Source organism: Haplochromis burtoni, unplaced genomic scaffold, assembly GCF_018398535.1.
Source record: "Haplochromis burtoni strain Fernald_Lab_line unplaced genomic scaffold, NCSU_Asbu1 Contig_3, whole genome shotgun sequence".
Classification (NCBI taxonomy): Eukaryota; Metazoa; Chordata; class Actinopteri; order Cichliformes; family Cichlidae; genus Haplochromis; species Haplochromis burtoni.
The window spans coordinates 6,896,904-6,921,148 of NW_024582364.1; the positions used below are offsets into that span (position 1 = coordinate 6,896,904).

Consider the following 24,245-nt stretch of genomic DNA (forward strand, 5'->3'; position numbering starts at 1 on the left):
CTGGTGTTGAAGGCAGAGCTGAAGTCCACAAACAGGATCCTGGCGTAGGTTCCTGGGGAGTCCAGATGCTGCAGGATGAAGTGTAGGGCCATGTTGATGGCCATACAATTTTTTTTTTTAAATAAAAATATGAAATTATTTTTGACGATTGTTTGTTTTTTTAAGAATGGGTGTTACACACAGAGTCTTACACAAGAGTCTAATAGCTTAGTGGACCATAAATTACTAAAGACAGAAGGAAGCAGTTTTCTCCCAAACATGCATCTCTGATGTACACAGGCTAGAATGCTAAAAATGCTATTTGATGTTGTTAGGTGGTGTCCTCAGTAAAGGCCCTTGGATACCACTATGACTTCCTGTTACCTGGGTAATTTCAGATTTAACGCTGAAGTTGTCTGCAGCATGAAGTTAGTTCAGTTGTTACAGGGAATATCACCACAGTAATTTATGTAACACGCCCCCTAGTGGCAGGTCGACTGACAGATTATATTTGGTCCTGAACAGACCAGTTAAATGATAGTGAGGACAGGTAGTGTGTTTTCCTGTGTTACCAGCACTTCTTAATCTCTTCGTCTCAAAATCAGAATGAACTCAAATAATATAATCAAAAACCAAACAATCATATGTGTTCTTCACACAGGGTATGACAGGACAAACATTCCCGCTCCTACTGTCCTAGCAGCAACACATTACATTCCAAAAAGCAAAACAAACAAACCTTTACTTGGTATTTTAATTATATGGATCAAATGTGTGATTTTATTACTTACTAACCTGAAAAAAGATGGGCGACACACTTCGCTGTCTCGTTAGAGTGGAAGTGCCCCCTTGTGGCGTAACTTAGGATCGCGCTATATGTTGGCTCTTCAACAAAAATCATAAAATTACAGCCTTTCTTTAACAAAATTGCGTATGAAAACTTACACAATATACAAAATTAAATCACATAATGTGGCCAAGCATGATGGTGCGTCACACACGGACCCATACTGTGAACATGACCTGCTCCAGAGCAGGTTAGAGTAGGAGGTTCTTAAGCTTTTTAATACCATCAATTGTTGGACTATCAATGAGAAATATAATTCTTTTTAAAATTTGACCACAGTTGTATTTTCAGCTATTAATATATGACCCAAATTCTGGGCATCTATTTGTACTTGCTGATGTCGTTTCAGATTTGCACATAGTGGCCGAAGTTTGACCTGAGCTTTTATATTCTTTCTTTCTTTTCTCTCAAACAAGTCTGCAGCTGAAGGCATAAAAACTACAACTGTTTTTTACACATTAACTTAATGAAATACTCAAATATTATCCATCAGGTTCTCCTGTGTCTTAATTGACAGAGCTGTGATATTGATAAATCTATTAACTTACACGATCAGCATATTTGTCCTCTTTCTTCCCTGGCTTCAAATAGAATAAACTTTACTGATATAGTAACTCTTTTCCAGCTCTACTGACTGAAGCACTTAAAGTGCCCACTTTTAATATTAAACTACTGTGTAGTGCTTTTCCTTTCACATGCATACTCACACTGCTGCTTTGTCTGCAGCAGCTGTATTGCTTTCAGTGATACTACCTGTTAAACCTCTTCATGCCTATTATCTGAGCTGTACTCTGAGGGTCACTGGGTCGCGGTATCCTTGCATGCGGGATTTTTAAATGATCTTTTCAGCCACAGTCAGAAAAAAATGATGTTTTCTACTTATCACAGATTCCCCAGCATACAAAGAGAGTTTAAACTGAGTTTCAGTTTACCAGAAAGAGTTCTTTTTAAAATATAAAGTAAAATAAATGAAAGGTCTGGAGGTCTGGCAAAGATGAACTAACAAATAAAGCAACAAAAACACCAGGATCAGCATTCCAAAAGGGAAAGAGCAGGGATCTGAGGTTGCTGGAGATAGCCTCCTTTAAATGTGGGGTTACAACACCACCCTAAGAAAGACAGAGGAGATGAGCGAGGGAGGAGCGAGGGAAACAGAAGAGAAGAAAGAAGGACAGAAGAAGCAAACACAAGGGGAGGCTGCATATCACTGTTATCACTAATAATTGTGGATACTACTAAAAATCCTGTGAATGTTTAGTAGTATCCACTACTTTCCCCATAGTATCCCGGAATTACGAATGTTTTCAACATTCTTAAGTTGTTGTAATTCCAGGGAGCAGAAAAACAAATGTTTAAAATCCAAACTGCTCGCCTTAAACAAATGGGTTTGCTGACTCTTACTTAGACTACAGTTGAGTGCTTACCTGCACATGTATTACATGTATTTTTACTGCAGTTGACTGAGTTCAGCATGTGCTGTGGATCATATTGTGCTGTGTGTATCCAGTAAATGTAGCCAGATTATTCACACAATGCATGATTCAATACAGCAGTGCAAATGAACTGCAGAGTCTCAAAATAAGCAGCAGTCAGCAGGTTAATGGTCTGACAGTGAGCATCAGTGCGCGCTGCCTGTAGTCCTCTCTCTGCATTAGGTGTTCAGTGCAGTGTGAGCAGTGGAATTTTCATCTGAAGATTTCAAGACTCCCGATGAACTTTACTTTCTCATAGTACTCTCACTGCTGCCTGCTTTAGCAGGTTATGAAGAAAAATGAGATATTTCACAGCAACCAATTTAATGTTTCCTCTTTAATCTCACACGAGGGATCAGTAACCGACTCTCACATCTGTGTCTTTGCAGTTCTTTGTACTGCTTCCTCCACTTCATAACCTTCTCCTTCCTAACTCACTCTCCCTCCATCTTAAAACACTCACTGCCCTATCCCTCGTATTCCATTGTCAGTCTCTTCTTTCCCAGTTGTAAGAAGGGTGGGATTGGCATCAGCATCCAACCACCAGCATCGCAAGGATGGGGGCATCAGTCCCTCCTAAGTTATTCATACAGGTTTCATGAAGATGAAGCCACTGATAAAGAGAAGGAGCAGTGAGACTCAGGTGGACGAATGAAAGAACGTTCTCCATGTGCTATTTCTGCCTCTGACGGGCACTTTTGGAGTCATCCTATCTTTGTTTCTGTCTCACTCCCACGCCTCCTCCTCCTTCTTGACTGAGTTTTGGAGCATGTTCTGCCGGGTGTGATTGGAGGGCAACGCTCCAGGCAGATGTAAATCTGGTGAGGGTTGTTGGCACAGGGGGAAACAGAGGATGTCAAATGAAAATCCTGTCTCCATCTCCAAACGGGCTATCGCGCTTGAAGGTGGACTGAGATCTGGGTCTTTGTGGATGCTAAGCTTATCACGAACCGGGTTCTTGACCTTTTCACCTGCAAGTCATGTCAAAATTGCTCAAGAACAAAAATGTTTCCTGGGTGAGTACTGCCTGTCTGGTAGGCTGATGGGGGGAGGCAGATTATTTCAGCTCAATGTTTAATGCTTCTCAATTCTGTCAGGCTTATCTGCTTTGAAATTTGTCGTCTACGGTTGCATTTTCTAAGGAATGATGCGTGTAGAAGTTTCAGTATATCAGAGTTTGGTTTGTATATCCAAAAGACAAACTCACTGTCGGTGATGCTTCTTCTGCACATCTGCTTTGGTTTGTCCAATAGCTGTGTGGTGATAAAAGGCTCAGCTCTTCTTCAGCTTGCTTTGCACCATCCTGCCGTGTCAGTCGTACAGCGTCAGAGCATCAACTGACAAAAACGTATGAAAAGACACTGACTGGGCTGAAATCGATGAATGGAAATAACTGTAAAGTTCACTCGGGGCTAACTTGTGTTCACCAGGCTTCCAGTGTTGATGATTAAAAATTTTGGTTGTGTTCACTTGTTACCAAAAATAAAATTTTCAGTCTTTTCTTATCTATTTAGTTATTATTTTAGTTCAGGGGAGGTGTGTGGGTTTGTGGGCATTGGGGAGGTGGATTGTTTAGTCTTGCCTGAAAAAATAATATATAATGTATATACGATATATATACATATATATATATATACACATATATATATGGTATTATATGTGATTTTTTTTTTTTTTTTTTTCAGGCAAGACTAGACACTCCACCCTCCCCAATGCCACAAACCCACACACCTCCCCTGAACTAAAATGAATAACTAAATATATTATATTATATATATATTATATATATATATATATATATAATATATATTATGGAGAGAGAGAGAGAGAGAGAGAGAGAGATATCTGAGTGAAGAAGTCTACAAAATTGTTTCTGTCTGATGTCTCAGATTAAGTTAGAGTAGTGAGTTCTGTCAACTACTTTTTATATAGTGAATATTTTGATAAGTACATTTGTTTGAATATATGTTTTTACTGGTTATATGGCAGCAGCAGAATAAACTAGTTTTTATCTCTTTTAATCTGCCAAACATTATTCTAAAGGCTTTGATAGTTCAGGGAAAAAACAAGAAAAGGTTAACGTTATCCTTGTCTGTAAGTCCAAAAAATATTGCGGTATTATAGAGAGTATAGACATGTTGCACGTAGCTTTTGTGTCTGATAAGTGAAACCAGTGTATGCTGTAGAGACTGTTATCTGTCTAATGGCCAAAATTCTGGCCAATTCTTTTGAAGAAATCTGGTTGTATAAAAAGTTCTGGGAAAAATAGCTCGTGTCACTTGATCTTTGACCGCTGTGGGTTCAGTTTCTATTTTCAGTTCTTACTTAATACAACATGATTTTCATTTTGTAAATTATGGTCCCGATAAATGTGCAGACAGAAAGTAGTGTTTATATAGAGCTACAGTACGGTACACAAGTCTTGAGCTCATTTCTTTATATTTTACTAGGAAAATGGGAAATCGGTGCAGATTGAACGGCAATGTTTGGTGTGACTAGCTTTATTCTTCATCACAGCTTGAAGTCTCTTAGGCAATTTTCTTGTCATTTGTTGAAGTAGTCTGCAGGAATCGTTCACCATGCTTCTTGAAGGACATTCAAAACTTTTTTGGGGATGTTGGCTGCCTTTTGTTCCCACTCTGCTTTACTAGTGTACAGTCTGGACTTTGGGGAGGCAAATCCATGTCTAAAAGTGCTGCACATTGTCTTTTTAATTTAATTTATTGCATTAACAGCGCATTTGAATCATTGTGATGCTGAAAATTGAAACTGTTGCCATTCGGATGCTTTCGAGATGTTATTGCATGGTGGCTCAAAATCCATCTGTTGTTTTCTGAATTTAAAACTCCATCTATTTTGGCAAGATCCCCCAAACTACTGGCTTAAATGCAGCACCAAACCAGGATGGAGCCTCCAAAGTGTTTTGCAGATGTCTGTTGACACTCACTGTCATATCACTTTCCTGACTCCCTCTGTACTGATGATGATTTCAGCCAAAATTTTCACTTTGTTGGAGTGTTTCATTGGCCCTGCAGGGGAACCTCCTCTTGCTTGAGGAGATTTAAGGTGTCACAGATCAGAGTTTAGTAAAGGCCAAAGTCTGTTAGAGCTCAGGTGACTGCAGCTGTCTGACCTCTGATCAGCAGCATAGATATTGACAAGGACAAGAGCTGTGTGTGTTTATGTGTGTATAGAGCCCAGATGTACATCTGACCCAGGATTTATTATCATCTCTCCATAGAGTCACAACCTGGCTCAGCTGACTACAGGTCTGCATTTTCTTTTCTATTCTCAGTTTTATGTAACACTCCCATCTTTGTCCCTCTTCTCCTTATAAGCTCTCCCTGGAGATTTTGGTACCACACGCCCATCTGCTCATGTCCCCTGTCCAGCTGTCCAGGTCGCAAGCCATGGTGACAAATGGGCCAAACACTGTTACTTACCTTTAAACAGTGGAAGAGGAAGTATACATTTTTTTTGTTTGTTTTTAGGTCCTATGCAATGCGTAAAGACAGAATGATAAAATTAAATTATAAACCTTTTCAAATCAGAGGTATTATCAGCAAAATAGTTAAGCAATAAAAGTAAATTGGCATTGTGTTCAATGATCTTTAATAAACAGCTATTACACTATTTAAAATGACGAAATAATATGGATAATACACAAGATAGTTAATAACTGGTTTGCAAACCTTCTGTCGATTTAGCTTCAAAAGAAGCAGCGTCTATGTGTGGCTGATACTTGGCATCGAGTTTTAGTGGTGACATAATGACACCGAACCAATGTGATGAAAGAGTCTCTCTGCGCTCTCTGGATGATGAATTCTGTTTGTCTGTAATTCCATGCTGTAAATCGGGCGCACAATGGAATTATGGTCTGCGTGGGGTTTTTTTAAATTTCCATCTTTCTATTTTGGAGCCATGCCATTATAACACTCCAATTCTTGTTTTTTTTTTTCTTTTTTTTTCTTTTTTGCACACAAACCCTAGGAACACGCGCACACACTAATCAGGGACAGCACGCACACAGGATGGATCCTGTTCTTTAATAAAAGGGGGAAAAAGAAAGTAAGACTTTCCTCACTTTCCGTTATTTAGAACTCATAGAAAGCTCGGGTGGGTTGGAGACTTTCCTGGTGTGTTTGGTGCCCGAGGTCAGAGTGAGCGGTGTGCCGCGTAACAGATGCCGCACGGAGAAATAAGCCTTTAATACCCACAGGACTCGGGAAGGGGCAACTACACTCAACTCACATCAGCGACTTAAGTGAAACCCTTCACGCAACTCTCGCAGTCTCCGGTGGTGTCCTCGGCGTCGCGGTTCTGAGAAGAAATTGCATCCTCACGCTCAAACTGGCGCGCAGGGAACACGCGTATCTGTTGCGCTGAAGAGCATCCTCGGAGTTATCCACCTGAGTGGAGGGAGAACCACTCTCATGGCATCCTTGCCCATTTGTTTACTGGAGCCAGGTGAATGGTGATTTGAAGTGGTCGTTACAGCCTTGGAATAGCGCTACAGGACACCTTTAACTGCCATGCCGCCCAAAAAGAAGGTAACATTTCAGATATTTCTTTTTCGTGCATATCTGTGCGCGTGCGCGTGTGCTGAACAGGAAGGGTTGGAGAATACGCCATCTGTTGCACTGGGCGTTAATCCTTGTGTGAGGCCTTTCCACATCGATGCACTCGCTATGTAACAGCGCGCAGGGCAGATAGAGATGCATATCCGCATGCTTGTATCATGTCATATGTCCAGCTGAAAAACAGACTTCAGATAGGGTTGCATAACCAATAGTCTGTGAAAATCGGATGGATTAAATCTCTTCTCGAGCTTTTTCCTCTCATTTATGACTCTTGTACTCGCGGTGAACTTTGTGGCATGTGGTATTAAACCCCAAACTATGTGCTGCACCTGTATGGCTTTCTTTTCACTTCACGTGTTGTAGCTGTAGAGCACGCCATCAGCAGCATGGTTTTGTGTTTCTTGCACATGCTGTGCAGTCCATGCATTGTTTTGTTTTAGTTATGAAACCAAGCTCCAGTTTGCAGTATTCAGGTAAACTTCACAGAGTGAGGCACCCACTTCTCAGTCTTTTAAACAGCTTGAGGGTGATGTAACATTAATTAACGATGTTAGGGGGTATTCGTTTAATATACGTTTAATCATTAGTCATATTGGTCTCTGTTTATTTATTTTCTAATATCTCATATTACAAAATGCAGTGCCAGTATTGTCTGTCACATTTCCAGAAGCAACTATGAGAATTTCTTCTATATTTTGGTCTTTAGGTTCATTGTTTTTGTGACATACAGCTTTTCCTTTTTGTTTTAAACTGTGCTACTACCTAACAAAACACAAAGTTAGAGAAACAGAGTGGGCAGGGAGTGTGAGAACGGGTTGAATACTAACACATCGCAGGAAGACTTTGGCTGGCCTACTCTCTTGGATTGCAGTGCTAGTTAGTGCTGGCCCACTGCTTGTTACTTAGAATAGGAAAAGCCTCTTAGTAGTTGTTACTGGGGCATTACATGGTGATACCTGCTCTCCTTCCAGGCAGGAAGTGGAGTATTAAGATGTGGAGCTGTGTGGAAAGTTCCAGAAGTATCAGTAAACCTGTTTCCTGTGAAATTAGGGCTGTTTCCAAATTTAAAATGTTATTGTTTGCATCAAACTTTTTGCAGTTTAAAAATAAAACAAAAACGACTCTATATTTATTTTATTTTGTGTTTAACTTGATGTCAGGTTTTTGTGCTCATAGAGTGACAGTTCCAGTGATAGTGGTTGCTCAGTACTTGTGCAATAACTAAGTGAGAAATGATCAGAACACCAGTGGCTGGCAAAATGATATTTTATAATCCCCACACATGCGCACACCTCTCGGCACGCCAGTTCTAATCACGTTGCATCACAGCGTTGTGCAGAGCAGAAGAGCAGAGAGATTTCTGTGAACTATAGATGAAATGTATCTATTACGGGGGCCCGGCAAGCCAGGATTTAAGTGATATAGATACGACAAATGCTTCTATTTTATGTATATCTGATGACTGTCAGGGAGCACTTGAGCACATCCAGTCGAAGCTGCAGTGTTGGCTGTCTGTGAGGAGTTTGCATTTGTCTCTCTGCCTCTAAATCCTGGATTGACGCATGCTATCTTAATCTCCTTACTCAGAGACAATCATGACCCAAAGAGAGAGAGAGACAGAGATAGAAAAGGATCCAAATACACATTGCGTCTTATGCTTATAACCCCCCACACACACACACACACACACACACACACACTCAATATGAGCAAATATCTTTTTTGTCTTTTTGTATTTCTTGATGAATGAGTAATCATTAACTGCAAAGTGATGAGACTGAGTGATGAGATGTTACTCTTTAAAGACTGACCAATATTGGATTTATGAGGATGATACAGACACAGATTTTTGGAGAAAAGAAATTTGATATTGATGTGTTGGTGGTAGAGGAGCTTCACAAACCGGTTAGCAGCTTAATATTAGAACACAACTGTGGTCCAGCTGTGATGCATGCTCTGCTACATGTGCTGCACACAGTGCTGATAGAGTTAAGAGTATTGCAAGCAGTGGAATCAGAACTGTTGTAATGCCACCTTTTCTAAATCACTCCAAGAGTATTTTTTCCGCAGTATGTTTTAATGTTTCCCACAGATTCAAGCAGCTACAATGTGTTTCTTGCAGGATGACTTCTAATTTCATGCCCAGGCATAGCAGAGCAGCGACCTGTTCTTCTTCATACATTTAAAAAAAAATTAATCAAATAATGTTTGTTAATTTCTTTAGTTGCAATTACAAACTGTAATTAGACACTGTAGGGTGATGAAATCAGAAAAAAAAGAATACATGAATGAAATGAAATCCTGCCATTAAATGTATTTTTGAACATTGCTAATAAAGCAGGGAGTTTAGGGGTAATCCCAAAATCTTCCATACGAAACTGCAAGCCCATCTTAAACTGTTCAGTGATATTTCTTCTTTGTTGGCCTTTTTCTTTCTCTCAGCATGACATGTTGATGGCACTGACTACTACTATAAGTTCCCTATGTTTATTTGTTGTCTAGTGATTCAAGACTCTTTCAGCACTTTATACTAGAGCCTGAACAATTTGTTAGTGGGCTCATACTATTGGTCATATCGATCTATTTGTGTCATCATTAGTAATGACTGATAAATGAACTTGAAACACCCTTCAACAATGAGTGTTGGCATTACATAGATTGTCCACCAGAGGGCGCTCTGCAACTTTGTTGTTCATGAAATGTGTTTGACTCTTCACAGCTACCAGCTGATCTTAGCAGAACCAAAGAATAACTATGCAAAAAATTAGAAGCATGACATATCCCATACTTACTGTACAGTCTGTGATTTCAGATTTTTTTATTATTATATTCTTTACTTTTGTGTGAATCCGCCTGCTCAATCTGCCTGTCACTTTGCTGCTGCAACACTTGAATTTCCTTCAGTGAGGGAAAACAAAGAATATGTCTATTCTATTCTATATTGGGTTTTCTCCACACATCAGATATCTTAAAAAATCCAATGTCAGTTGGAATCTAATTTATAAATTTTTTGCGTGTGAATCCTTTTTTTTTTTACCGTCTTTTAACAGATTCTCCAGGAAATTAAAAAAACATGCTCCTATTCTTCTGGTTTCTAGAAATTATGTCCTAACAGAATTTCTAGAAGTATGGTTAAGTTGTGGGCTTGCATTAAAAAAGCTGTTGCCACCACGTGTTGCCAGAAACTTGAGTGTGCCTTTAAAAGTCTCAGAAATTTAGATGAAGGTGGTGAAGAGCTTTATCTAACAGATGTCCATCCATTTCCCTCCATTTATCCAATTCAGAGTCACAGGGGCTGGAGGCTATCCCAGCTCTCATAGGCAACAGGCGGGGCGCAGGTCGCCAGTGCGTCAGAGGGCTCAAATAAAGAGACAAACAACAATTCACTCTCACATCCACGTCTGTGGCCAGTTTAAAATTTCCTTTGAACAGTGGGAGACAGGCAGAGGATGCCCACCCCTCCACTGCACCACCCTCTCATTCTAACAAATATGCTGTATCCTCTTGTGTGCTAAGGATGGGGACTGGTCTGCTACCGTATGTAAAACTCATTTCTCTTGTAACATGAAAATTAAGCCTACTCTCTCAAAACCCACTTACAACTAATATAGCATTAGTATTCAAACTATGGATGATCCATTGGCCACGTGGTCAGGACATTTCAGCTCCTGACAAGCTGGAATGTTGCTGGTTGTTATTCCTCTTTGCTCAGTATGGGCCCTGAAATATGTGATCATGTATCAGCCATCAGATTTTGTCTACATCTGTCTGAATTGGAGGAGCCATTAAGTTACTAATAATCTAATTTCTACAGTTTCTACATTTTTCACTGCAGCAACAGCAACCTTTTTTTACCCTTTATTTTTACTGGCAATATCAGCGGCCATAATAATGATAAAGCCCACATTAACAAACTATATATGAATTAAAATACATTTACCGTGGTACTGATTTACTGCCTCTTTTGATCTATAATTTGAGATCTAAAGAGATGTGATGCAGCCTTAAACTCCACAGACGGAGATCCGTGCCAAAGTAAAGATAGCTGTGCCAGCCCGGCCGTATCTGCTCTATGGTAGCATCAGGGAGAGGGCATGGAGCCAGTCTCCTTCAGACAGATGATGCAAAGCAGCTGATTAGACAGGGCTTGGAGAAAACAGGATCAGAACACTCACTGCATGCAAATGAACTGGCTGTTAATGACCAAGAGATACAGTAGCAAAGAAATCATCACAATATACAGAATAGGATGTCAAAGTAAAAAATGAACAGCAGAAGAAGATGGGTGTAAGAGAGCTGAGTTCCATTATTCCTCACCTACAGAAAAAAATATGAGGAAATATTTATTGGCAAAAATTGACAAATGTTTCACCACACCTGGGCTTGTTGCCAGCGCCTCATTGGTGGGCCGACAGGAAATTAGTCACAATTAGATCACTGACCTGCTCTGCAGATAACAATAAACTGTAATGAAGGGGAAGAGGCCTGTGTTGGGTCCTTTTTGATGCATGGCTCTCTATTCAGCAGCAAGCTTTTAATAACCATCCCAGCATGTATGCACAGATCAAAAGTGTGATATGAGTAAAGATATTACATCTTTGATCTTGTTCATGAAAAAAAAATCATTGACTCATACAAGATAAAAACGTCAAACTCACCAACACACTCTACACTCATGCTTTCTGAGCTAAAACCAGCACATCTACTTTAAACAGCTGCAGTAGAAAGATATTTCCAAGTGCTGCAACAGTAAGGCCGTTATTGTCATGGAAAAATATGGTCCTTGAGATACCTTCTGCAGCAACAGTGTCTACATAGGCAGTTTAGAGCATGTCAGTCAGGTATTTATATGCCTCTCTGACAGATTTTGTCAAACTAACCACACTGCACTCGTAGAGCCATGGCACTTTTATAGCTGAGGCCAAAATGAAGGCCAAATGTGAAGATGAGTGCAGGTCCCTCCATTGAGTAATGAGTAAAGGGTACTAGAAGTGGGATGGCAATATGTTTATCTGTGTGTGTCAGCAGTTGGGTGTGTGCAACATCGTTTGTGGTGGCAACTTTCACTCTACTTTCGCTATGTTTTAATGTATTTTGGCAGGTGCTTTAGGCAGGTGACAAATCAAAATCAAAAACAGAACCATTGCCCTCTTTGGGGTATCTGATGGTGCTGTCTGTAGAAGCAATACCTTCTTCTAATCCATTTGTCTCTGTAGATGTAAGGATTGCTGCCAGTACCTTGAGATGACTGTTATTGTGAATTTGTACTATATAAATCCTGAAATCCTGAACTGAAGTAAGATCAGCCTCATCCTGTCTGATCTGCAATACACGGCGTTCCAAATTATTATGCAAATGATATTTTTCTCTGTTTTTCCTAAATAGTCGATTCAAATGACAGTCGGCATAATTTTCGAGTCATCGACCAACAGGGTATAATTCAAATGTTACTAAACAAAACTCCCAATGAAAACAGTATGTTTTTCAAAAATAAAAAACTTAAAATGCACTGTTCCAAATTATTACGCACACAGAGTTTCAAAAGATTTTATAGGTTGTAGAGAATTGAAAATGATCCTTTGTTGAATTTGCAGCATTAGTAGATCAATTTCACTGACACCAAAAGCTATTTCAATCAAAAACATCTTAACAGGTCAAGTTACATATTAACATAGGACCCCTTATTTGATAGCAGTTTTACAATTCTTGCATCCATGGAACTTGTAAGTTTTTGGAAAGTTTCTACTTGAATGTCTTGCAGGATGTCAGAATAGCCTCCCAGAGCTGCTGTTTGGATGTGAACTGCCTCCCATCCTCAAATGTTTTTGCTTGAGGATGCTCCAAAGGTTCTCAACAGGATTGAAGAAAGTGATCAGTCAGAAACTCCACATACTTTGCAGAGGTCATTTTCACACCTTCAGGGACCCTAAAGGGGCCGACCAGCTCTCTCCCCGTGATTCCGGCTCAAAACATGACTCCACCACCTCCTTGCTGACGACGCAGCCTTGTTGTAACATGGTGGCCGTCCACCAATCATCCACCACTGCATCCATCTGGACCATCCAGGGTTGCACTGCACTCATCAGTGACCAAGACTGTTTGGAACTTAGTCTTCATGTAGTTCTGGGCCCACTGCAGCCATTTCTGCTTGTGAGCATTGGTTAGGGGTGGCCGAATAGAAGGTTTATGCACAACTTCAAGTCTCTGGAGGATCCTACACTTTGATGTTCGCAGGTCTGCAGAGGCACCAGCAGCTTCAAATATGTGTTTGCTGCTTAATCTGATGTATTTGTCTGGCAGAAACCTTCCTCATTGTGCCTTTATCTGCACGAACCCATGTGTGCTCTGACTCAGCCCCAAATCTCTTACATTATGGTGATCACGCCTAAATTTTGGTGAAATATCTAAGGTTTTCATTAGGTGTCCAAGGTATTCAACTATTTCACGCTTTTCAGCAGCAGAAAGATCATTTTTTCCTTCCTATTTTGCTTGAAAATGGTGGTCTGCTTAACAATGTGTAACATCCTTCTTTAGTAGTTTTTCCTTTAATTGGGCTCACCTGGCAAACAAATGATCATAGGTGTCCGAGATTGATTTCAGTGATAAAAAGAGTCCTGAGACACAATTCCATCCATGAGTTTAATTGAAAAACAACTTATTTAATCTTTATGACACTTAAACACAATTTGCATAATAATTTGGAACGTGGAGTAGTCTCTTCCTGGATGATGTCATCCATAGCACACTGAGTGGTTTGTATAAAGCGACTTTAAGCCTCTCTCTTATTTACAAGGCGTCACCATAGCAGGAAGCTCCCACATTTATGATTGGGCAGATTTTTACTTTCCTAAAGCAACTCGCAAGGGATTCAATCTCTTCCTGGGGATCTTCCCTCGTGTGAAAATGTGTAAGCCACTGCACTGTGGAGCTGTGGAACAGTTTATTGAGTAGGAATACAATAAATTGTAATAATGCCATCACAGTCATCAAATCTCAACCCAGTTAAAAACCCGTGCAAGAGTTTGGACTGACATGTCTGCACCACAAACATTAAAAAGGAAATAGCTTCATGAAGAATTGTGTTTCTCCCTCCAGCAGAATTCCAGAGACTTGAAGAGTCAATGCTAAATCGCACTGAAGCTCTTGTGGCTGCATATAGGAGCAACAGCTTACTTCTTAATGTAAGCCCACACTATAGTGTAGCATGAAATAAAAACTGTCTGTGGTTCCTATGAGTAGTTACACTTTGCTCAGTATCTCCTGAAACTTGAAAGATGGGCAAAGCCATCCTTTAACTAAAAGCAATGGCTCAGAGGCGGGTTAAAAGGTCCAACACATTGCTTTTTGTTTAGTTTTTAGTTTTTAGTTTTTGTTTTTATTTGTGACTCATCTATATTTTGTTTTCTGTATGATTTTACCGACACAGCAGCATCACAATTTTTCAAAAAACATGCTTGAAGCTTTACAAGTACCCAAATATTACAGAAAATGTGGTCTGAAGACTCATTGCTATCACCACTGATTTTTGCCCAGCTCAAGATGGTCTTTTGTGGTTCTGACTTAAATTCATGTCAACAGTAGAATTGTATCATTACTTTCTTAAAAGCTGGATTAAAGTAATATATCAAAGCCTGCTGTCTAAGTGAGCTGTGAGTGAAAAGAATTACTGTGGCGCTGCCTGAGAATGTAAAAGTCCTGATGGTTTTTGCTGTATGCAGTTTCAGGGAACTGGGAGTTGTGGGCATGCTGAATCTCTTCTCAGTATTGTCCTTGGAGGCTTTTATGCAGAGTTTGCACTGATGCCTTTCTCCTGTGATTATTCAGCTGTGGACAGAGCAACAACCAATTCACTATCACACATGAGATACACAGGGTGGTTTTAAAACTCTGTTATCATTACCATACTGTCATTTTTTCAGAACTGCTGTCATAATTTTCATTTGCATTGTGTGGTATGTCAGTGAATGATGCTGGAGTCACAGTCCTATAATAAACTGCCAAGTGTTTGAGCTCTCTTCTCAAACTTAAGGCTCTTATTATAGTAGTTAACTGCCACAGGGATGAAGGCACCACAGATTTGTTCACCTTGGTCTTGTTCATTGAAGTGGAAACTCCTAGCCTTAGATGTCTTTTTTGTGACGAGTGAGATCACAGCAGTACCCGAGGAGTATCCAAGAATGCATGGGAGGGTACAGGAGGTAGTAGCAAATCTCCATACTCACACAACCAGAGATCAACCAAATTAAGTTTCCCCATATGAATATGAATGCTTTGAACAAATCACTATAGGATTAACTATATCCTTACCTTCCTAAATAACTATGTTTTACTTCTCTGGGTTTTGTCCTGCAAATTGCTTGTCTTCTGAAGTGGTATTAGAGCTGACAATGGGTACTCCATCACATAAATCCATTTAAGATGTGTCCTTTTCTGCTGTTTAGGGGGCTAGAATTTTACTAGTGTTAGTGCACTCATGTTTGTCCAATTAACATATTAATGTCTAGCCCAAACACTATATATTTATGCTAAAAGAAGCCAAAAGATACCCTAAAAACTGAGCTCTAAATGGTAGAATTCAAATCTTTTGCTGCTCTTTAAATATATTAAAAGGGTGATACTTCTTTCATCCTTTCAGCAGTTAAAATACCTATAAAAAAGTTATCTTCATCCAAAAAGCATCTTTAGTTTAACTAACTTCTGCTTCCTGTCTTTCATGCTGATGTTTTACACTGATGTTGGATTAGCGTCTGAACTTCGTGAAAAGATAAAAAGATTAATTTTTATGACATATTTAAAATACTATTTATAGATGAGTGTACAGGTGTAATAGTTTTCTGCTGTGTCATCTGAGGGTGGAAGTACAGTAATGAAGTGCTATCAGCACTTCAAAGCCGACATAAATATAATGAAAGTTTTATGACGGTTTAACTAGCTCCTTGATGGATCTCCCATTGAGTTTTATGTAATGCTCACTTAATGTCTTTAGTCTGTCTATAAGGATGTGATGAATTTGAAGGAGAGTTAAGGTGTCAGGTATGGGTTGTTGTGGCTCTTATGTATATTTTTCTGAGGATTGTGGTATACAGAATGTAACAGCAGACGTATTTTCGTCAGTGGAAGTAATTTATGCTCACGTTGCATATGGTTGCCATGGAAATGTCTTTCTGTATGTTGAGTAATATGAAGCGGGAATTACTGTATGAGTATCTTCGGCCAATACACTCTACACGGTACAGTGAATAATATATTCAAGAGGAGACACTGAAAGAAACTTAAGATAATAGATGGATTTTCCTTTCTAGTTTTTAACCCTGTGAGGAGGTATTTTGTGATTCAGCATTCATAGTAATATTTCCTTTTTCATTTTTATTCTTGAATAATGGTGGGTGGTATGGCCAAAGATCATAGAGCGGTCATTTAAAGTTATCTCTCCCCATGTGAGTCTTCCCACAATTAATGTGCAGAGACCTACATGACTGGTTGTGCACATAGCTGTCTGGATTTTCCCTCTGATTATATTCTGAACTTACACATCATGATGCATGAGCCTTTTCATCTTTGTGTCACCACCTATCATGCTGCACCTTGAAGGAAATTTGGATTGCACATCACTGTATTTTAATTATTTAATGTAGTAATCTTTTTTTTTATTTCCCTTGACAAATCAAATCAAATCAAATCGAAAGATCATCTGTTATCTTAAATTGTCAGTTTTCCCACCGTATATCTTGTATTTGAACTCATCTCCTCAACTCGAGAGGAAAAGGTTCTTGTACTGTTTGATACAGTTTCCTACAGCAAAGAGTCAAGCGTGCCTCCCAGTGTACAGCTAGTATGTGTAGACATGAAGACTCTATACATTCTCCCAACCTACTTGGGATTTCATCCTTGATAGTTAATGTTTCATTACTCTTTGTGAAAGACTGAAAATATCTTCTTCTTTTACAGTTATATCGTCTGGTGGGCCAAAGGTCTGTGTGGTTTGAAATTTGGCAAACTTGTCAGTTCAAGACTGGACTTTCAGGAGAGTGTCAAAGCCATTTTAGCCATTACCTACTCTCTTTTTCACCACTTGTGTTTCTGTTTTACCGACATGGAGCAGATAAAAGACAGGTGTAGCAAAGAAAACGTTTGTCCAGCTCTTATTAACTTATGTTACTGTAAGTGCAATAAAAGCTTTCCAAATAGTGCTAAGTGCAAGATAACTAAATGAAAGAGAAAGGAAAAGAAGGAGGGAAATGTCATAAAGAAGTCTCCAACATTCAAAAAGGAAATGATCATTTGAGCTCCACCACATGCATCAAAGTACTTCACTACATGGTTGGATGAGCAGGCAATGACCTGGTCCCTTCTCACCTGACTTACAGTGAGAGAGGGCGATGCACCTCTTTGAATAGCATTTGGGAGACTGTAGTTACTGCTTTAGCTGTCAACCAGTCATGAACCAATCAAGAAACTTAAACACTCAGTTGATGTAAGGTAATGAAAAAAGGGAGGTTACGTTCATTACCAGATCTTTTTGAAAGGCAGTTTTTTGATATTTTATTTAACTAATTAAATTGAAAAATACTTTTTTTTTTTAAAATTATGCACTTTATAAAGCTGTATCTGTATAAACAGATGTGCTTTCCTCCATTGTTTTGCAGCTGACAGCTGTGTAACTAGCACTCATATATCTCCTATTTGGTCAATGTCAGTCAGTGGAGTTCTCAGTTCACACTTTCTGCACTCAAAGTTGAAAAGTTGACTCTGTACATCTGGACACAGTGTTTTAGTGAGAGGAACACCACTTGGATGATTGAGTCATCTGAAGAAGACATTATCCACTTGGATGAGTGACGAAATGTTTGACAAATGTTTGATGAAACTTTTCCCCCCTTAAAATTAGATGAACATAAGAAACTTTCTGGGATTTCCTTGCCTAGATGACTGAGCATGCATCAAGATATTAGTTTAGTTTACCAAACTTGGTACAAAGCCACACTTTTCTTTTTTCTTTGGTTTCTTTGGTTATTATTCTTTGGGCGATCGTGGCTCAAGAGTTAGGAGTTCGCCTTGTAATCGGAAGGTTGCCGGTTCGAGCCCTGGCTTGGACAGTCTCGGTCGTTGTGTCCTTGGGCAAGACACTTCACCCGTTGCCTACTGATGGTGGTCAGAGGGCCCGGTGGCGCCAGTGTCCGGCAGCCTCGCCTCTGTCAGTGCGCCCCAGGGTGGCTGTGGCTACAATGTAGCTTGCTATCACCAGTGTGTGAATGGGTGGATGACTGGATATGTAAAGCGCTTTGGGGTCCTTAGGGACTAGTAAAGCGCTATATAAATACAGGCCATTTACCATTAATGATCTAATAATTTTGCACATTTTGTCATGCAAGGCCAAATACCTGCTAAATATCTGATGTTGATGCAAGCTGCATGGATAACAGAATCCTTTTAAAAACTGGTTCAGAGTTTAGTTCGACCTCTGGGGAATCACAATCCTCCAGGGCAGCCAGCTGGCTCCTGGTGACTCGATGGTTCTGATTATTTAGGTTTGGGGATGGAGTCCATCTCCCCAATCAGATGCTCCTTTCCTAATGCACTCTCCTGGCGTGTGTTGAAAGAGCTGTGTAAACACTTTTCAGCAGAATAGGAGTCACCTTCAGGTAGCACACGAGAGAGCGTGCCTTTACTCCTTTTTTTTCACGTCATCCTTGCCCTCTACCTTCCTTTGCCCACCTTCTAAGCCGCGTAATCACAGTAATGGTCTAAAAAGATTCTCCAACAGGGATAGAGAGAAGGACAAAAGAGAAGAAAGAAGGGGGTTTAATGAAATGATGAGGGGATCAGTTAAGGGTAAAGACTTTGAAAGAGTGGAATGAAAAATCAACTTCGAGTATCTATATGAGAGAAAAGTTTAGTGATAGAGAGAAAATACTGTACAGGGAAGAGTCTGGGTATTATTGGTCAACAAAGATGCAGTTTCTTTTAACTCAGCTGATTCAATTTAATATCAAAAGAGAAAGGACTGTAACAATTAATGAACTAATGATCATCTATTAATGTGAAGATTTATTTTCTGAATTGATCACATCTTTAAAATCACAATAACACAATGAAACAAAAGCCTTTTTTTAAAAAACATTTAGTTAAATGTAATTTATCTCAAAGAAAAAGATCAGATCTTCACATTTCAGAGGCCGTGGCCAGATTATGCACAGGTTGGGAAATCTGAGAGAATAATCCAATAATTATGAGACACAATGAGAAAATGTCTCAGTTCAAGCAGGTACAGTTATCTACATGGCTTCAATGCAGCAACACAGTGAATAAAGTAAACCAGGCACAGTCTTCATCTGCAATAGAGTCTAGAATCACACACTGTAACTGTTATGCCAGACCACAGACATGTCCATTAAGATCTTCCCCACTTATGTAAAACTTTTAAATAAATATGTGAATCAGAACTGTAAAGTAAAAGGTTACTTAACTTGCGATATTAATTACAATCTCTTTCAAAATTATATATATATATATATATATATAGAGCTCAACTCATTCTCGTAAAGTCATCAGCAGTAGTTCAGTGTTGCTTAATAATTCAGCGGGGGCGTTTTGTACTATTGGCTGGGTGACACTGGCTCACAGGAGAGCTGGGTGCTGTGCGACCAGATGTCTTTGCCAGGCATGGGTAAACAAAAATCCTTGCCTGGGCATAATTGTGCCCCAGGGAGATTTACTTCCTCCTTCTCTCTGATTTTCAATTTTCTGTTTTGACATTGTCTCTACTGCATCCACCAGCTTTTCATAACTGTAATGTGTAATTACCAGCAATTTAGCACGTTGATACGTTATGTCCTTGTGATTCTTTGATCAATACTTTTGTTGTTTCTCGAGTATTAGTCGTGTGTGTGTCCCCCCCTCCAATGAGCAAATATGTGCACATTTCTGCCACCACTGAATGTGCTTTTGTTTTCTCTCTGAAGATATTTTTCTTTTACTTTGTTTTCTTCTTGTAGCACTGTAGCGCTCTCAGTCGCTTCCCTCACGCCTCATGCTTTCCTTCCTCGTTGCAGTCCCTGCTATTCTCTTTCAATTTCATTTTAAAGCTAAGCCATTTTGGAGTTGAAGATAGGTCAGAAGTAAAAATTGGCCTATGTTAATGACATGGTGCATAATCCATCATCATAAGTGTTTCAGTAGTGTTAGTGTGCACTCATTTAGAATAACATGGAGAGGGGGAGCAGGTGGTAGAGTAAAGGTGTGCCAGAAAAAAAAGGTTCTTTGGGTTTGCACAGTGAGCAGCCTATATTCTCAATTACTTAAAAAAAAAGAGTCTTAATCATATGAACAGCCATAAACTAGTGGATTGTAGAAGTCTTCATGTTAAATGTTTAAAATATGTCGACATTTTCTTAGATTTTCGAGGAGGCAGGTATTGCAGCTGACTGCAATGTTTGCTGGAGAATGTAATTGTTCCCTTTACTGTGATCAAGTGGAAACACTGTGGGGAGCATTGCTCAGGGTGGGCAGCGGGCAAGCAAAAGCAACTCTCCATTTCACTTTGGAAGACGAGGAGTTGCAATTCCAGTTTTTTGCAGAAAAAACACTTTAGCTAGGAGTGGGGTGTGGATTGCCATAATTGAGCTTATTTATTACTTCACCATTTAGCTGTGTATGATTTTCAATGTGTTAACAAGTCAAAGAGCATCTAAATGAAGCAGAGCAAACATTTGCAAACTAATTTTAATGTTTTATATCATTGGTAGGGACCTAATCCAAAAATCACTTTGTGCACCAACAATTTCAGATTAGATTTGAGAATATTGACTTTGACCCACCAAGGGCGCATGATCTAAATGCATCAGGCAGAGCAGACTGTCTTCAACAACAGACCTGATTTGCGACTCTGGGATGCGAGTGCGTATCATGAGTGCCAGATTGACGCGATGGGCTTTGCCACCTCCTGGCTATGACACTGAGAGCGTTAATTACCATGTCTTTGAGAGGACAATCTAATCTTAGGGAGACATGGTGCATAAACCTTGGTGTCCCTGGGGGAGTTTGCTGCTACATTTTTGCAGAATTACATGCAAAAGTTTCTTGAAAGCTAATTGATAAGTTGTTTAATTATTGCAATTATTGATCACATGATCAGTTTCTCTTTTGCATCTATGTTTCCTGGGAATCAGCTGTTAGTCGTTAGTAATAAATCCATATTTGCATTGATAGGACTGACCCAAGAGCAACTGGGACACAAGACAAGTAAGGTAGAATAAGAGAATGTTTTTCTGTTGCTGAAATTCTGTAAAAATAATATATAACATATTATGTCGTTTATGTTATGTTGTTTACCCGTGTAACTGATAGAGTCCATGCAGTTGAGAAGGCAAAAGTATAGGAAGGGACAGCTTATTGTGAGGCAATATTTTATTTACTGTAGTTTTCTTTTGTTTGGTTAAATTCCATAAGGGTTTTCCTGTTAGTTTCATTATGACATTAGTTTTTTCTCTTGCTAAAACTCTGCTGTTTAACGATTCCTTTTTGGCTCTCGTTTGCTGAACAACTGCAGCTCTCGTTTTTTTTGGGACACCCTACATGACTTGAATAGATTCAACTTTGACTAGGACAGAGAAACTTTAAAAAATAAAGTGCGACATGTAAATTATGCTGTTTGTTCGTCAGAAAGAGTATGGCTAACTAATGACGCTGCTGAGTTGCATTACTGGATAGAATTTTAAAATATGAATGTTTTCTTTTCCACTGCTGCAACATGTTTGCTCATATCTGATTGGTGGGCTTTCCTCTCTATTATTCTAAGGTCTTTATTTTGAATCCAGTGTTTTTGGAGTTTGAACCATGCTTGGACTGTAACCCTGCTGCTGCTGCAGCTGCATTGATTTAAATACATTTTAAATGTCTCATATGTCCTCCACTATGTAACCACCCTTGAAATGACTGCAGCGGAAAATATGTAATTTCTTGTCCTCCTTCTGCAGCATTCCTCTCTTGTCTTATTTACAGTGAATTGATCAAACTAATTGCTCTTCCTTTGTATCTCCTGCAGGGAGAGCATAAGGACACAGATGTCGTTGAGGAAAGAAACGCCCAGGTGCAGCTGGAGAAAGCAAAGGTACTTTTGCTCTGTTCCATCATGTATCACCTGATCTGACCCACTGTGGCTCTTACAGACTCATTTTTGAGAGAGGCTGCTCTCAAGGACATGATTACATCACAGACATGAAACACACACATCTGGACATTGGATTAGCGAAGCAATATTCTTCTACTGAAATGAGTCATCACAGTCTTCATCCTTGTCGTTCCTTTATGTGCTCACTGCCAGGAGAAGGATGATGACCAAGGATATTGATTATTGCTTCAAATAAATTACAATACTTTCATCTTTAGCCATATGCTTTCTAGCAAGATAGCAAAATAACCAATTTAACTGACACTAACTATATTGTAATGCAACAACATTTAAATTGTAAAGAAATTTGATATGTGATTAATTACTTTGCCGTCAGAACACGAGTGGAACAACATTTTTCTGCAGTGTGTATATATTAAACACAATAGATAGTCAAGATGAGGTAAAACGATTGAACCTGCTGGTATTATACTATGAATGTAATATCATATGGTTATCATTTTTAAGTCTGGCTTACATACATACAAAATGTGCGATATAGGTTTTCCTTTTGGGGCATAATCACAATTAAGGTCATTAGAGATGTGATTTTTTTAAAGCCCCAGTTGATAGCAGACTTCCTCTCTTTTGCCCTTTAAGCAGACCCTGCTGATGTGTTGTATATTAAATTAAATCCTCCCCCACAGATTTCATGTGCTCCCACTGTTGCTTTGTAATTAAGGCGGCAAAGACACCCGACTTGTCACCTGCTGACCCTGCAGCCTCTCCCACAGTCTCTAATCTTTCCAAAGTGGAGTAATTAGCAGCTTGAATGACAAGCCACTGACATTTGATTCTGATTGGATTACAACACCAACCTTCGGTCAGGAGGAAGCATACAGTAGTTACAGTGCAACAAAGAAGAAACAGCAACAGGTCATTTTTCCTAAGCATAAATTAAACATATCCCTTTGGTGGAAGAAAACTCAAACAAAACATTATCGTGTCCTATGACAGTCAGACAACAGGAATTTAATCATCAGTAGCTTCGTCTTATACAGCTGAAATGCAGAATCTTCCAGAATTTGTGTCTAAGCTATATTTCTAAAATATAGCACTTCACATTAAACTTATACTTGTTTTCCTAACATCTGTCAAAATGTTACTTTATATGTGCATCAGGCCACATATTTGTGTATGTACACAAAATGCTGGCAACACAGCCAATTGTACTTGACACAGTTATGCAATTTAGCCACACCCCTTAATTTAAAAAAATGTAGAAAAGGGAGAAAAAATTGATAAATGTTATGATCTAAAGATGTTAAAACACTGGAATGAAGTCAACATTCTGAAATTCTCTAATAGTTAGTTATTCCTTACTGAACTGAGGAATCACAATTATGTGCAACTTCACATACAGTAAAATAGGATTGAATATTAATATAAGGATAAAAGATCAGTGACTTGTTTGGTCGTACGTTACAGCTTGTGGTATTGTCACAGTAACTCTCTTTTCTTGACTAATGGTTGTATTTTTAACTTTAACCTACTATTTTTTTACTTACCTATTATTACTGACCTAATTCATTAAATGTCATATTTATAAAAGCTTAGCTTTTAGCTTTTGTAAAATGGATTACACAAGGTTACTCTCTTACCCTGATGTAGATTGTATTGTATATAATATGATTTATTAGTAATCATAACTCCTGCCTTGTATTCCCAGTACAAGCCTGTGGCATTTGCTGTACGATGCAACTTCTCTTACACGCCAGCAGACGATGACAACGTCCCTGTACCAGGCCAGGCTGTCACTTTTGAGGCCAGGGACTTCCTACATATCAAAGAGGTTTGAAACAAACACAAATACACATATCATGCAAAATTACAAACAGTACAAATGGGGGTTGTTAGAAGGACCTAACTGACAGGGCAGAACCAGGCGGATTTTAAAATGAGAAGCAAAATGACAACAAACTGATGGAATGTAACCCAAGAGACGGAAAAGAAATCCAAAGAGGAGAAGCAACACAACATCCCAAATTGTCCAGATAGTGGCGTACTTTTGGTGCATTCTTCTTCTTTTCACACATTTTGAAATGTGCTGTGGTTTAGCTGATAAAGCTTGACACCTATTAATTAAGATTTGGGTTAATCTTTAGATACAGATAACATAAAATGCAAAGCTACAGTTGCTAAATTGGACCATTAACATCATCAGATAAATATAATGTCACATGAGAACATCAATCTTT

At 39.1% G+C, this 24,245-nt stretch overlaps 1 protein-coding gene across 4 annotated transcripts in view; it reads left to right on the forward strand.

The window, feature by feature from the left end:
• The window catches only part of cacnb2b (calcium channel, voltage-dependent, beta 2b), a 39,461-nt gene that overhangs the window by 6,179 nt on the left and 9,037 nt on the right, over positions 1 to 24,245 (forward strand). For 2 of the 4 annotated variants that reach the window (XM_005912426.3, XM_005912427.3), the window contains exons 2-3: positions 21,922 to 21,987; positions 23,717 to 23,839. In XM_005912426.3, the coding sequence (XP_005912488.1) occupies positions 21,922 to 21,987; positions 23,717 to 23,839 (189 nt within the window). Of the gene's footprint in view, positions 1 to 2,098; positions 3,315 to 4,212; positions 6,849 to 21,921; positions 21,988 to 23,716; positions 23,840 to 24,245 lie in introns of those variants that run through there. The other 2 variants (XM_042220385.1, XM_005912428.3) reach the window with 2 other exon arrangements.